General features: G+C 39.3%; 1 protein-coding gene across 6 annotated transcripts in view; it reads right to left on the reverse strand.

Moving 5' to 3' along the window:
- Positions 1 to 3,661: 3,661 nt before the first annotated feature.
- The window catches only part of ESRP1 (epithelial splicing regulatory protein 1), a 52,883-nt gene continuing 39,705 nt past the window's right edge, over positions 3,662 to 16,839 (reverse strand). For 2 of the 6 annotated variants that reach the window (XM_036085188.2, XM_036085187.2), the window contains exons 14-16: positions 13,685 to 13,835; positions 10,117 to 10,226; positions 3,662 to 5,170 (exon numbers count right to left, since the gene is read on the reverse strand). In XM_036085188.2, the coding sequence (XP_035941081.1) occupies positions 10,152 to 10,226; positions 13,685 to 13,835 (226 nt within the window). In that variant the 3' untranslated portion in view covers positions 3,662 to 5,170; positions 10,117 to 10,151. The remainder of the gene's footprint in view (positions 5,171 to 10,116; positions 10,227 to 13,684; positions 13,836 to 16,839) is intronic. The other 4 variants (XM_036085189.2, XM_036085190.2, XM_036085191.2 and 1 more) reach the window with 3 other exon arrangements.

Consider the following 16,839-nt stretch of genomic DNA (forward strand, 5'->3'; position numbering starts at 1 on the left):
GTCAAATAAATAAATAAAATCTTTAAAAAAATAAAATAAAATGTGTTTTTGGTGTTTTTTTTTTTTTTAAGATTTTATTTATTCATTTGACACAGAGAGAGAGGAACACAAGCAGGGGGAGTGGGAGAGGGAGAAGCAGGCCTCCCGTAGAGCAGGGAGCCCGATGCGGGGCTCGATCCCAGGACCCCGGGATCATGACCTGAGCTGAAGGCAGACGCTTAATGACTGAGCCACCCAGGCGCCCCTGTTTTTGGTGTTTAAATATTTAATTTATTTATTTATTTGACAGAGAGAGAGTACAAGCAGGGGAGCAGCAGTGGGAGGGGGAGAAGCAGGCTTCCCGCTGCGCATCGAACCCCGGGATCATGACCTGAATGGAAGGCAGACACTTAACCAACTGAGCCACCCAGGCACCCCTGTTTTTGGTGTTTAATTCTACTATCATACAGGTTTCGGTTATAAAACACTGCCTCAAATTCAAGTGTGTAACCAGAAGCTTTGTTACCCATTTATCTACATTCACTTTTAGAACAGCAACAATATGCAGCTACTGAATAATTCAGGTGCTGAATTAGTGGCATGCTGGCAATAAAGTAAAAAGGCAGACCCAAGAAACACTCTGGAGCCCAACTTTGTGACACTATAAACAACGAAAGGTATTTGTGCTGGGCTCGGAAAAAGAGCCAAAGCGGATAAAGGAGCAGCTATGAGAGTATTAACCACATCATCCAGTCTCCAAATCTAATTTTCCACGTCCCTTCCTTTTACTTTCTGTGCAACTGTGAAGTTTCACTTGACCATTTCCTAGTCTATCATCATAGTAGTACCTACTATAATAGGTTGTTATGAAGAGTCATTTAACCAATATAATGCTTATTATTGTTGGACATACACGTTCTCAGTGCTTGTTTTTTTGTAGTTTACAGTATATTCTTCCCACATAATGAGTTCCAGCTTGGTTTTTGGCCCCAAAGATCCCTCCACATTCCATATAATGGAATTGTGTTGAACTACAATGAAATAAGGACAAAATTTAGGTCTAAGATAGGGGCAAGTCAAGTAATTTGCTTCTGAACCTTTTTTCCCTAGGCCTACACTTTGGTATCTCAGCTTTTACTATCTCACTCAACACAAAGGAAGCAGTAGAAATGTAGAAAAATAGTATTCTCCTTAAGGCACCCACTTAGTGCTCTTATTCCCGAATTTCATCCTGGTGGCCTTCTGGTCTTCAAAGTTTATTTATTTGTCAGAGATGGAGGGAGAGAGAGAGAGAGAGCACAAGCAGGGGGAGCAGCAGGCAGAGGAGAAGCAGGCTCCCCACTGAGCAAGAAGTCCAATGCGGGGCTCAATCCCAGGGTCCTGGGATCATGACCTGAGCAGAAGGCAGAGGCTTAACCAACTGAGCCACTCGAGCGTCCCCAGTTTTATTTTGTTTTTTGTTTTTGTTTAAGATTTTATTTGTCTCTTTGAGAGAGAGTGCATGCATGAGCAGGGGCAGGGGCAGAGGGAGAGGGGGAAGCCGACTCCACTGAGCACAGAGCCTGACACAGGACTCTACATGGGGCTCCACACGAGGCTTGATCCCAGACCCCAAGATCATGACCTGAGCCTAAGTCAGACACTTAACCAACTGTGCCACCCAGGCGTCCCCACCAGTTCAGTTCTTTTTTTTTTTTTAAGACTTTATTTATTTATTTGAGAGAGAGAATGAGAGAGAGAGAGAGAGCATGAGAGGGGGGAGGGTCAGAGGGAGAAGCAGACTCCTTGCTGAGCAGGGAGCCCGATGTGGGACTCGATCCCGGGACTCCAGGATCATGACCTGAACCTAAGGCAGTCGCTTAACCAACTGAGCCGCACAGGAGCCCCCCCACCAGTTCAGTTCTATTCTTCTACTCTTCTCAAGAACATCACCTCCTACAGTGGCTTAATTTTAAATTTGGAGATCAATATATTTTTTAAAGATTTTATTTATTTGACAGAGAGTGACACAGCGAGAGAGGGAACACAAGCAGGGGGAGTGGGAGAGGGAGAAGCAGGCTTCCTGAGGAGCAGGGAGTCCGATGCGGGGCTCGATCCCAGGACCCTAGGATCATGACCTGAGCCGAATGCCAAGAGGGCCAAGAGAGTGGGAATGCAGACGCTTAACAACTGAGCCACCCAGGTGCCCCCCATTTATTTATTTAGTAATGTCTACCCAACATGAGGCTCGAACTCATGACCCCAAGATCAAGAGTCCCACGCTCTTCCTACTGAGCCAGCCAAGCACCCTGGAGGATCCATTTTAAACTTGACCCAAAGGATTTGCTTCAAAATAATACAATGGGGAAAATGGAAAGGGACATAAAGCAAGATGGGCCTGGAGTTCATCATTGTTGAAGCTGGGTAAAGGGTGCATCATTCTACTTTTTTATGTCCCCAATAGCTGGGGAAAGTAGGGAGATGAAGAGAAATTGTGCAATCAGCTATAAACCTAAGAGATGGACCTTTAAGGTCTTTTACATATTGTGGTCCTCTTTGTGCTCATTTTTTCTTCCTTTCCTTACTCCACATCCTACTTTTTTTCTGCCGTGAGAATATCAGCTACATGTGTGCTATCTCAGGGAGGTAAATAGAAAAACAAGTTTAGCACTTAACTTTTTGGTTAAGGCAGGGAATAGACTGGGCAATGTTAAAAGCCTGCCAGAGACAGAGAATGTGGATCAGAATCTCAGCTTGCCTAGAGAACTCTGCCACCTCCTTGCGGATGATGGCAGAGACACCCAAAGGTGAAGTACAAACCTGAAAGCAAGGACTCCATTTTTTTAAAGGACATTGGCAAGCACCAGGACTAAAAAACTTTCCAGGTGAACTAAACTTCCTATTCTGTGAATGCTTCACAAGGGCTGAGTGAACGGAAATGTGCTAGACAGAGGGAAATACAGGTATACTTCCTGCCGTGAGGTTGCAATCTAAATTCAGAATCGATACACTTGAGCTCTGTAACAAGATTATGTATGTCAAGTGATCCTGACAATATAGAACTGTTCTGAAATAGCAGACCTCAGCCAAGACTTGACTGTAGCCTGAAGAATGGAAAGAATTTGGATTTGAGAATATTGCAGAACTCCATATGGGCAAAGAAAGAGTAATTGGAATAAAGGACTGTGTGGGATTCAGAAACAAAGTGCTACATCTTCTTAGTTTTCTGTGGCTTATGTTAGGTTTTTAAATTGTCAAGTAGAGCACCAGTCAAAATGCAAGGATAAAATGATCTGACTGCTGTAACAGTTAAACATTTCAAAATCAAAGTTTCAGTGATTTATGTTTTAAAGGATGGTTGTTTGGGGGCGCTTGGGTGGCTCAGTCGGGTAAGCGTCTGTCTTTGGCTCAGGTCATGATCTCAGGGTCCTGGGATTGAGCCCCACATCGGGCTCCCTGCTCAGCGGTGAGTCTGCTTCCCCCTCTGCCTGCCACTCCCCCTGCTTGTGCTGTCAAATAAATCAATCTTAAAAAGAAAAAAAAGGGTGGTTGTTTGAACTATATCTGGAGTGCATTTATCCTTGGTGGCTTTTACAAATCCTCATGGCAAACAGAAAAAACTTTACCACCTTGGAAAAAGATGGCTTACCCATGCCCTCCCACCATGACCCTAACTCTTCCAGGAATAAAAGAGCACACACGCTTTGAGATTAAACAGGCAGGTTTTATTATCAAATGTAACAATTCTACGAAAACTCAGTAGTATTGTGGTATTACTTTCTTAAAGTCTTTCAGAGCTTTGGGCAGACAGCATCTTAAGGCATCAAGTACAAACAACTCTTTTTCTGATCTTAAGTGCCAGTTGTCACCAATTTTCACACCAAATGGTGTTTGGTTTTTTTCCTACTGCAGTTAGAGGGCCGTGGCTGGCCAGGTGAAGAGGGAATGTTTGGCTCTCCGTCCAAGGTGTTAATCAAAGTAATGCAACGGAAATAAAAATAGCAGCCCCAGGAATCTGCAGAGCATTGCATCCAAACCAAGGACAATCGGGGTAACTTAAAGACACGTGTGCACTTTATCAAATCCTGTTTTCCTCTCTGGAGTGGTAGGAGGCAGCAGTACTAGCTAGCGTCTAATATTGCACTTTTTAGCATAAACACAGCTAAACACACAGTGCCACACACTGACAGTATCAGTACCTGCTTTAACGGCTTCAGTGTTTCCCGCTCAGTCCCGCACGCTGACTACAGTCCTAGGCTTTTAAAAGTTTTAATTATTTGACAGTTAAGGCATTAGAGAGAAAGGTTTAAGGCTCTATCTTAATATATACCAGCATTCACTTCAGTTAGTATATTGCTTTCTAGAATACACTGTTCAAATATTCTCATTTACGATATTAAAAACTATGGAATTTCTCTTATTAAAGTCCAAACCATCAGTAATGGGAAAAGTACAATATAAAATAATACATACGAAGCCACAATGTTCAGTTACAGTTTAAACTAGAAATTACTAACTACACATAGCTGCTTCATTTTTGGTTTTGCATTTTGGCCCCTAGTTCATTCTTATTTACAATGGTACCTGCTGAGAAAAAAAGATGGAACTTTGAAGCTAGGAGTGTTTGGTGGTGGGTGCGCGAGGTCTTCTGATTTATCCCAACGTGTTTTAAAAGGCAGTTTCATTGGTTTAACTGTAAGACATCATGAGGGCCAAGAGAGTGGGAAAATATGATTTTTATTTAAGTTTGTGACTTAAGGATTCTAAGACCTTATTCTTGAATTACTTAGTGAGAGGGCACACTTGTGCAGAAGACAGGGAGGTGGAGAACGAAAAATGGAAACACACAAATGAAGCTTCCACAGTAGAGTTATTGATGGAGATGGTAGACACTAGTATTTTTTTTGTCCAAGACTTAAAACTTAGGAAACACCAATGATGCCATGTTAGCTGGAAGTAATGGAGTCACCCGATTTCAAATTCACATTTTAAATGCCTATTTGCAATCAGCAAGGAGCCAGGCATGCTGCTTGCTACAAGGATTTGGCTTCACTGGCTCAAATTTTTTACTCTCCCAAAAGATAGGGCAGAAGCCCACTGTCCAATCATGTTTGCTGAGAATACTGCAGCCTGAGTATAGACAAACTTCCCACGAAGTTGCTAGAAGTCGTCATATCTGACGGTTTCAGGATCACCATACATCTTTCAAACACTGAAAAAAAAAAACCACAATAAAATATTATAGTCTCCAAATTTCTCAATTATTGGGAGCTATAAAAAATTATTTTGAATGACGCAAGGTTTAAAAAAAAAAAAAAAGCCTTAGGTAGTCCAAATTTTTATTTTATACATAGCTGGCATTCACAAGGCAAGTTCTCAGAGAGTACAGTGCTGGTAAGTGAAGTTTGTGATAACTGGAATTTCCACAACTCCCTACCCTGTGTATTACCATGCATGATAATGTGTATGTTTTCACCTCTATACTTCACTCAGCTCCTTTGTGGAGAGACCATTTTACAACATCTATACGCACACAGACATTCCTCAGTCTGGGTTCCCAAGTTACCACAGCATTCTTCTGATATTAGAGGCTCGATACTACTATTAAAACCATTAAGACAATTTTTAAAAATTAAATTCTAGTATAAGAAATTTCAAATAATGTGAAACAAAAATATCTGAGTAAGAAGCAATGAGGCAGGGCACCTGGGCGGCTCAGTCCATTGAGCATCTGCCTTTGGCTCAGGTCATGATCCCAGGGTCCTGGGATCGAGCCCCGCATCGGGCTCCCTGCTCAGCGGGAAGCCTGCTTCTCCCTCTCCCACTGCCCCCCTGCTTGTGTTCCCTCTCTCACTGCCCCCCTCTCTGTCAAATAAATAAATAAATAAAATCTTAAAAAAAAAAAAAAAGGCAATGAGGCATAACATTATAGGAAACATGAACTCTACATGTGAGTAGCTGATTAACAACCTTTATGTGGATTAATTCATTTATCCGCACAACCATCCTATAAGATTACCATGTTATCCCCATTATGCAGATGGGGAAATGGAGGCATAGAGCAATTAAACCAGTAATTAGCAGGTCCAGAATTTGAACATAGATTGGTTCCACTATGCTATTTCACTTATACAACACACTTGGGCTCCATGCTCAGCAGGGAGTCTGCTTGAGATTCTCTCTCCCTGTCCCACTTCCCCTGCTCATGCCCGGAAGAGCGCTTTCTCTCTCTCAAAGAAACAAACAAATAAATAAATCTTTTTAAAAAATTACTATGGGATGCCTGGGTGGCAGTTGGTTAAATATCTGCCTTTGGCTCAGGTCATGATCCCAGGGTCCAGGGCTCCGCATTGGGCTCCTTGCTCAGCAGGGAGCCTGCTTCTCCCACTGTCTGCCACTCCTCCCCCCCCCGCCCCCTGCTTGTGTTCTCTAACAAACAAAATCTTTTTTAAAAAATTACTACAATTTGGTGACTTCAAACAACAGAAACTTATTCTCTCACAATTCTGACAGCCAAAAGTCAGAAATCAAGGTTATCAGCCTCTTCCAGCTTCTGATGGCTGCAGGTGCTCCTTGGCTTATGCCAGCATCATCCCAGTCTCTGCCTCCATGGTTGTACTGCCCCCTCTTCTCCTGTATCTGCCCATTCTCCTTCTGCCTCTTGCATTAAGGGCCCACCCAGATAATGCAGGATAAATTCCTTTTCTGAAGATCCTTAATTTACATTTTTGGCCAGATAAGGTAATAGTCACAGGTTCCAGGGATTGGGACATGGATATATATTTGGGACCGCCATTCAGCTGACTACAAGTACTTACTCTGCCATGCTCTTATTTGCTCAATGAAAAAGACTACCAAGACTGAAACTAGAAGTGATGGATCTTTTGGTCAGCTTGGTCATAAGATGTATGACTCTGAAAGTTACCCAGCCTCCTGGGTTTCATTTCCTCATCTGTCATATGGAGCCATAGGGCACCCGCCCCAATGCCTCACAGTGCTGTGATAAGACTCAAGAGGCCCTGGAGGTATAACATGTTTAAGAGCAGGGCGCCTGGGTGGCTCAGTTGGTTAAGCGACTGCCTTCGGCTCAGGTCATGATCCTGCAGTCCCAGGATCGAGTCCCGCATCAGGCTCCCTGCTCGGCGGGGAGTCTGCTTCTCCCTCTGACCCTCCCCCCTCTCATGTGCTCTCTCTCATTCTCTCTCTCTCAAATAAATAAATAAAATCTTTAAAAAAAAATAAAATAAAATAAAATGTTTAAGAGCATAAGGCACTCTATTGGTGTAAGAGATGACTGGTGATGATAAATCTGATTATTAATATAGATGAGTTGAAAACAATATATAGTCATACTATAAGGTTAAGGGGAAAAAAACTAGGTCCAAATTGCATGAGGGCATACAAAAAAGAAGCTGAAAGGAAATATTCATTGTGGTTATTTCTGGAGGATGGAATTATTAGACTTCTTTGTACATGTCTATACGTTCCAAATTCTTTAAAATGAACACACAATACTTTTGTGATCCTTACCTCCCAGGGTTGCTGAGATCATTAAATGAGATAACTTATAACTTATGCCAAGTGTTTCACAAAATACCCCATGTAAATTTTTTTTTATTTAAATTTTTTATTGTTATGTTAATCCCCATACATTACATCATTAGTTTTAGATATAGTGTTCCATGATTCATTGTTTGTGCATAACACCCAGTGCTCCATGCAGAACGTGCCCTCCTCAATACCCATCACCAGGCTAACCCATCCTCCCCATGTAAATTTTTTATAATTCTCAATATAAAAGCAGATTAATCTGATGTTAGAATAGTGCAAAAATCTGTTTTGTTTTGTTTTTTAAAGATTTTATTTAGGGGCACCTGGGTGGTTCAGTCGTTAAGCGTCTGCCTTCAGCTCAGGTCATGATCTCAGGGTCCTGGGATCAAGCCCCGCATCGGGCTCCCTGCTCAGCGGGAAGCCTGCTTCTCCCTCTCCCACTCCCCCTGCTTGTGTTCCCTCTCTCTCAAATAAATAAAAGATTTTATTTATTTATTTGACAGGGAGAGAGAGAGAGAGAGAGCGCAAGTACGAGGAGGGGGAGTTGCAGGCAGAGGGAGAAGCAAGCTCCTTGCTGAGCAAGAAGCCCAATGTGGGACTCGATCCCAGGACCCCGGGATCATGACCTAAGCCAAAGGCAGATGCTTAACCGACTGAGCCACCCAGGCGTCCCAAAAATCTGGGTTTTAACAGAGCACCTGATTTGCTATTCTATCATGACCCCAAGCATAAGATAGAATCAAAGGTGAGTAATGGTTATAGTCAATTTAGGGTATTTCTAACGTAATGGCAAAAAGTTCCATTTCTAATTCAATATGTTCATTTTACTATATAGATAGTATGCTTATCAAATTCATAAACAACATTTAGAGATTGAATAAAGAAGATTTCAAATGACAAAGTATGGACCAAAAAGAGTATCAGAAGGCTAGATTAATGTGCTCCCATCACTGTGAACTAGACTAGAAAATACCCAGTTCCCACTGCAAAGTATCTGGGCATGGTGCTCTCTGGGACCCAAGAGATCTTGAAACCTCACAGAAAATGGCAGAGAATCATCACCTCCACCCCCAAACTGAGGTTTCTAAAACTTCAGAAGGAGAGTCTAAGACCCCAATTGTCATTTTTCAAGGACAACATTCTACTACTAGTAACCACGTTTTCCAATTTAGAATCCATATGGTTAAGGCCCATAGGATCCTCAGCCATAAAAATGGTAACAAAATTTGAAGATGATATGCCAGGAAACCAATTTCAGCAAACTCAATAATAAAAAATGAAGAAATTAAGCCACACCAATTCCTGACCATGTCCCCACAATACATTCTCTCAAGCAGTCTCACACAGAAAGCCAGTATCCTTTAAGAAAAGTTTACCAATTAAAAAACTGTTTTCAAAAACTATCAGGGTTCCTTCCCTCTAGATTTAGACAATGAACCTTAAAAACACTATGCTAACAGAAATAAGCTAATCATGAAAAGACAAATATTGTGTTATTTATGAGGTACTGAGAATAGTCAAATGCATAGAAACAGAAGTAGAAAGGTAGTTGCCAGGGGCTGAGGGAAGAGGGAAATGGGGAGATCCAGTTTGAGAAGACGAAGCTAGATGGTGGTGATGGTTACATAATAATGTGAATGTACTTAATGCCACAGAACTGTACGCTTAAAAATGGTTAATTTTATGTTATCTATACTTACAACTATCAAAAAAAAAAAAAAAAAGAAATGGGGGGAAAAGTACACCCAACTCAAAAGAATTACGATAGGACTCAGTGATTCCACTCCTAGATACATGCCCAAGAGAATTAAAAACAGGTACTCGAAGATTTGTACATAAATATTCATCTCAGCGCTGTTTACAGTAGCAAGAAGGTGGAAACAACCCAAGTGTCTATCAGTAGAGAAATGAACAAAATGTGGCATATCCATACAATGGAATATTATTCGGCCATAAAACGGAATGAAGTACCGATACATGCCATAACAAGGATGAACCTCAAAAACACGTGAAGTGAAAAGCAGCCAGTCACAAGAGTCACATATTATAGGATTCCATTTATATGAAATATCTACTATAGGCAAATCCACGCAGACAGGAAGCATACTGGTTGCCAGGGTTGATGGGGAAGGAAAATAGGAAAGATACTGCTTAATGAGCATGGGGTTTCCTTTTGGGTGATTAAGAGGTTTTGGAACTAGATAGAGATGGTATTTACACATGTTGTGAATACACTAAATGTCAATGAATTGTAGACTTAAAAATTATGGATTTTGTTATGTGATTTTTACTGCAGTTAAAACAAAAACAAAAAGCATACCCAACCTGCATTCCACATGAAATATAGCAAATGGATTTCCAAATGGAAAAGTTTTCCTTTGAGCCCAAAACAACATACAACTATTATCCGTAAATGTTACTTAGATATTGTCTCCTTGGGTGACACACTGAATTCCAGTCTCCCATTTCTTCCAGGATTTCTGACCCTCCTAATCACACTAAAGAAAAGGGGAAGCTTCTCACCCAACTCATAAAAAATACTTTCAGATTCTCTACCTCTTTTTGTCTGACCCTTTACGATTTAGCTTTCACATCATAGTGCCTTACCTTCTTTTCTGAGGATGGTCTAACTGCTGGGGCCCTTAAATACAAACCCATTCTTTGGGTAGAGTCCTGGCCTGGTCATTTGTGTGTACAAATCCATCATCGGCTGCATACTAAAATGCAAGTTAGAACAAACAGGATCAAAAGATGGACAAACTGCCACTATGGATGATTAGTATTTCAACTGAATAGATCTACCAACAGTATTATACTCTATTTAGACTGTGAGAAACAAGTTAAAACTCTGGTATAAACCACATACATAACCACAAATCCCAAGTCACCACATCCTACTTAACATGTCTAAATACCATAAAACTTCCTTTTAGGAAGTTCGTTCGATTGAACACAGGGATAAGAAAAGAATACCCTAACACAATAAACACCAAACCTTTCAGATCTTGCTAACGGTACAGTTTCCACGATACCACAGGTGTGACTAGATGCAAAAGAGTTGAGTACCAACTATTTGCAAGGTATCGTACAATACGCCCAGCCTCTGCAAACAACTCTGTGAACTTTAAATATTAGATGTTACTGGGAATATCAGCCTAATTCTCCCAGGAGGACAGCAAGTAAAAATATCAGCAGTGACAGGCTCAAAGAAATACTGATTAAAGTCAGTATTTTGAGAAGAAACAAAAACTAGCACTATTGAAAATGCAAAGCCATTAACAGTAAACGGTAAAGCAAAGAGCAAATAAAGTGAAAGGAATTATGAAAGGATACCAGCAAAGAGCAAATAAAGTGAAAGGAATTATGAAAGGATACCAGACAGTCCAGAATAAGAGGCCCATTAACTAAAATATAGATACGGGTTTATTTTCACAACCAGAATGACATTCTCCTGACCAAATATTTTCATGGTAGCTTGTCTTGATATAGTCAGTTCTCATTCTATAAATCTCATTTATCAAAATGGACCCAACCCAGGCACTTTAACTTTATAAAATTATAAACTTTTTCATTATATATATATATATATGTATTTTAAATCTCTACACCCAATGTGGGGTTCAAACTCACGGCCCCAAGATCAAGAGTCACATGCTCTTACGACTGAGTCACCCAGGAGCCCCTACCTCAAGGTATTTTTTAAAGGCAGAATCGTAAACTATCAAGAGATTTCATTCACTCAACCGATTATTACCACCTATTTATTTAAATTATATATTACATAACCATATGATAATCATAACCAGAAATCAAATGAAAACCTCCCATTAAATCAAAAACAGCAAGAAATACACCGTAAATAAAGACAAACACAGAATACACTTAAGAGAACACAGTTTTAAGTCATCCTCCACTGATTTTGTCTTACAGTAAAGCTATACCTAAACAATCTGAAATCCTATAGCGAGTGGCTATTACCAAAATAATGGAGTACAGGGTAAAAAAAAAAAGGCAACATGGACTCTCAAAGACAGAAAATATGAGCCTTTATGTAAGAGTGATACAAAAGATTTCAGAGGCATGCAGTTACTGCCTTAAAGCTGAAATTACTAAAGACACTGGAATAATTTGATATACTTATTGGGTGAGGTTCCTATTAATCTTTAAGTATAAGCTTTAGGCCCAACCTGGGGCTTGAACTCACCACCATGAGATCAAGAGTTGCATGGTCTACCAACTGAGCCAGCCAAGCACCCCAGATTCCTACATAATCCTAATTTGTTGATCCAGTTCATAAACTCAAGCACTTCAGCAATGAAGGCCAAATGACTTGAGATGAAATAATTTTGCACAATCTTACTTCTGATTATACCAGATAACTCTAACCTTCAATGATTCCCAAGAAGCCACTAGAAAATAAACTGCTACAAACTTATTTGATCTCAACTCTGAAGCATGTCAATCTTTTAGCTATAAATCTAGAAATAACTGCTTTTATTTGTTTCTGGTAGAATAAATACCCATAAAAGCCAGCCATAGAACTCTTCACAATAAGAGCAATTTTGCTTAATGTCATAACCAATTTATGTATATGATCACTTACTTCTCTATTCAGTTGAAGGTGAAAAGTTGATTAGTCAAAACAAAAAAGAAAATTAATTCAGCTGACCCCTAAAACTTGAAACTTTGCTTGTAACTTTCCAGGACTGGAAAACATTGGAAGAAAATATTGAAACTCAAATGTTTATCTTGGTCACATTAAGCAATTTCTTCAATAGCCTTCAGTAAAATTCTCTATTCCTTTCATAATCTCATGAATCTCATATGAAGTTTAGAAAGTAACTTTGTTTAGTCCTGCAAGAGCTCCCAATAGGCAGCATATTGGATTAAGGAAGAAGCAAAGTCTCTCCAATAGTCCCCCTTATCAGCAGTTTCAGTTACCCTCCACAAGAAGCAGAGGATCCTAATGCGACATCACGATGCCTAAGTCATTCACCTCAATTCCTCTCACCACATAGGCATTAAGCCAGGCAGTAACAAAAAGTAACTTTTGTCCAACCTTCATTGGATTTTCTTCATTTGCCAGAAAATACTCTATGTTAAAAGCCCATAAGACCATTACAGTAACTTGGTGGGTTTGTGGCATTTCCACTGAGATCATTTTAGCTGAGCTCCACAGTCCTCCATGATTCATGGCTATCAAGCTTGCAAACCCATTCTAACAGCGAAAACAGCCTCTGCAAGCGCGACCTGTACAACGCTGTACTGTAAACACTCAAGGCTTATTTTAGGATTTGACATTTATGTCTATAAACACTTTTCAACTCTAGAGACTCAAGCAAAGTTCAGCTCCAAGAAGAAAGATAATTTTTGCTATTGATGCAATAAAAAAGCTTCAGGATACTGATTTTTAGACATTGCAGGAAAGGAATTCAGGTTCTAGGTAATTATGTCATTTGTGGGAAGAAAGATGGCTCAGATGTGATGGCATTGAGGAGATTTTGCTTCCTGTTAAAGAGCTCTTATCAAGAAACATCTCATTTTTTAGCCTGAGCCAGAAAACAACTGATGGACACCGGCAGTTGTAGAAAAATCCGGTAAGACTGAATATTCGTTTTACAAGAATTACAGCAGATCATTTCATAAAAGGCTAATTATCCTACAGCTCATTTTAATAAGTTAGCATCTAAAGATTCATTGAGTCTCCTTTGTTTTTTTCCAGGTTAGGCAGAGAGGCCTCTAACCACTTTTTAAATACTCAAACTTCATGTTTAAGTACATTTTTGTTGTTGTTGTTGTTAGTCAAGAATTTGACTTTGATGAAAACTCCTTAGCAGCCAACCCTATTCTGGATGAAAAGACCCACACTGCTGTGTGCTCTGAAGATCTTTCCCAAAGTAGCCCGATTTTCAAAAAGAGCACCAACAGATTATGTTGACACAAGTAGAACAGCACAGAAAAGCCCTCATCTTGTCAAAGGGGTGAGTTTGAAGTTAGCATTCACACGACTAGTCCCTCTGACATTGCCTCTGGTTCTTTTTGCCTCTGTAAGCAAATCTATCAGCACATGTACACATGAGGTTCAGAGAATCTGCTTCTTTCCTGGCTGCATTCTTCAGGCAAATCAACTTAAGTAATACGGGCACTGTGTATTTTTCTTCTTCAAGCTACTGACCTGGTAACCTTGGAAGAAGTTAAGAATTTCCTTAACTCCAGTATTGTAGGCCAGGCCCTGCATTCTGACCACCGTGCCAGGCTGTGGAGGGACACCGCTAAGATTAGCAGCTGTAGGGAAGTAGCCAAGACTATTGGGCGAACCTGGGGGGCTAAAGGGAGAGAAAGCACAGTGAACCAATAGGAATAGACAACGTCCAATATTTACTCTAAAAACATTGGTTATTTAAGGAAACATATTCTCAAGATGATCTTTCTTAGAATTCTCAGTTATCTCTCCCAAGACAGGTAAGAACACCATAGCTGATCTGTCCCACATTTCCACAAAAGTCAAAAGTTGAAAAGTAGAACAGTCAATATAGAGTTAAGTGCAAGGCTTCCCCAGAAATCCAGTTCTGAGATTCTTAAAGGGACAGGAAGGAGAGAATTAAATCTTCACAGTCACTCAACCACAAAGCACCACTTCCAAAGCCCAGTTCATTGATGATTAACTGGCTAGTTACCAGAATAGTAAGGCATGAAAAGGCATGAATTCAAAGGACTCCTAGGAACCATAGCCACAGAGACCAAAAGTATCCAAAGTCATTGCTCCAAAGAATAGACTGTTCTACCCATATGTACAAGCAATTGTACAGCACAAAACACAAAGTACTATAGCACTCATGAGTTAGTTCTTCCAACCTGACTGGAAAAAAGGTAGTGAAGTGAGTAAATTGGAAGGGACACATAACAAATTAAATCAATCACCATTAACACAAGGGGAAAATTGATGCTTGTGTCCTCTTGCGTATCTGCAGCAATTACCTCCAAGGAGAACAAGCCAAGTGAATACATAATCATTCTTCATGTGGCAACTCAAGTGATTACCATATTATGAAATTAGTTTCATCCTGTCCCCCACCCAATCTGTTTTCCATCACAATTAGTGGCCAGATACCTGTAACTGAAAATATATAGGGGAAATTTTTTTAAGGACCTTATTACCTTAAAGAGCAATAAAGACCCACAGCTTTAGATGATTAAATCTTATAAATCTAGGTAATTATCCAATTTCAAAGACAAGTAAACACATAATGGAAGGGACTAAAAATCTTTGAGATTCTTTCTCCAACATAATCCTAACTGATGGGCTAATAGGAATGGTGCCAGATGTGCATATAGTTCCAGATTCCATTTTTTTTTATTAGCACAGTAACTTTGAGCAAGTCACTTAATTTCTCTGAACTTCAATTTCATCATTTGCAAAACGGGGATAATAGCACCTTCTTAGTTTCACAGAACTGTTCTTCAGATTCAATGATATGATATACCAAATTACTCCATAAATCATAAAATGAAGTAATTTATGTTATTTCCATAACCATCATTCCATTTCATCATTTTTTAAATATTAGAGCCTGAAGATATTACTTGACATCAAGCTGCCCTTAACCTTTTAAGTCTATAAAGCAGTGATCCTCAACTTGTTTGCATATTAGAGTCATTTGTGAGATGTTTACAACTTTGTATGAGGAGAGCCTGTTTAGAAGCTAACAGTCAATCTATGAGCAACTAGGAGAGCAGAGACAGAGGGAATGCTGAACTTTACACCTGAGCAGAAACTTAGCCATCACTCAGACACACCTCCTATTTTTACAGAGGTAGAAACAGAAACTAAGAGTTAAATAATTTCCCAAAGGTCACACAACCAGTTAGCTCTTCAACAAACCAGAAGAACCACCCAGATTTTTCAGCCACCATTCACTCATTCAAAGACCATATTTTGCTCATGTCAAATGCCTGATAGATACTAACTCTAATTCACAAGTACCACCAAGCCTTTCTGTGTATTTAATTGTTATTAGGTTTTCCACACTGACGATGAGACTCAGATGGTTTCCACAGTATACAACTTACTTCCATGCTCTGTCCTGACACAGTCTAGTCCTTTGGCTAAAGATCTCCTATAAATTAAATCTAGGTGTCGAATACATTCAAAATACAAACAAGACAAAACAGAAAAAAGTTATCCCACTGGAAATGTAAGGTTTTAGTGACAACTATGTTCAGCATCTATAAGGAAGCATCCTTTCTCATGAAGCCTAAACTTGGAATCCTATCCTTGTGTTTTGCACTAGGATTCTTGCTATACACAAGGCACACTAAGGAAAATTAAACAACTGTGTATCTACCTGACAGGACACGAGAGTAAGAATTTTCTAACAACCTAAATACCAAAGTCTTTCAGATTATTGAAGTAAGAATCAACAAAAATAATTTATAAAAAATGACAAGATGTAGACAAGGTAAACCCCTATGTAGAAAATAATTTTAAAAAAGCTAAAATCAAAAAACCAGTTCAGTAGAGTTAATATACAAGATCAATACATAAAATAGACCCATTTCATTTCTATACCCTACAGTGAAAACACAAATATGACATTAAGAAAGTAATTCCATTCACCATAGTATAAAAAAAAACAGGAAAAAAATTAACATAGGAATAGCTAGACTTGTATACTGAAAACTAAAAGACATTGCTTAAAAATAAAAGATAATCTACATACAAGGAAAGACAGCCCATGTTCATAAACAGAAGACTTTATATTGTTAAAATGACAATACTGTCTAAATGCACCTAAAGATTCAATTCAATAGCTATCAAAATTCCAACTGTTTTCTTTTTTTAACAAGAATAAAAAAATAACTGAACCTAAAACGTACAAGGAAATGCAAAGGACTCAGAAGAGCCACACACTCTTGAAAATGAACAAAGCAGGAGTTACATTTGCTAAATTCAAAACTTACTATAAAACTACAGTAATCAAGACAGTGTGTTGCTTCCATAAAGGTAGGTAATGATCAACGGAATACAACTGAGTAGCCAGAAATAAACCCTTATATTTATGGTTCATTTGAGTTTTGACAAGAGTTCTAGACAATTCAGTGAGGAAAGAATATAAAAGCAAACCCTGGGAGATGTTGTGGATTTCCAGACCACTACAATAAAGTGAGTATCACAATACAGCGAGTCAAATGAAGTTTCTGGTTTCCCAGTGCACATACGTTTTGTCTAGACTATACTGTAATATCTTAAGTGTGCAACAGCTTTAGGCCTAAAAAACAGTGGAAATATCTTAAAAATACTTTATTGCTAAAAAATGCAAAGTACCACTT

Source organism: Halichoerus grypus, chromosome 5, assembly GCF_964656455.1.
Source record: "Halichoerus grypus chromosome 5, mHalGry1.hap1.1, whole genome shotgun sequence".
NCBI lineage: Eukaryota > Metazoa > Chordata > Mammalia > Carnivora > Phocidae > Halichoerus > Halichoerus grypus.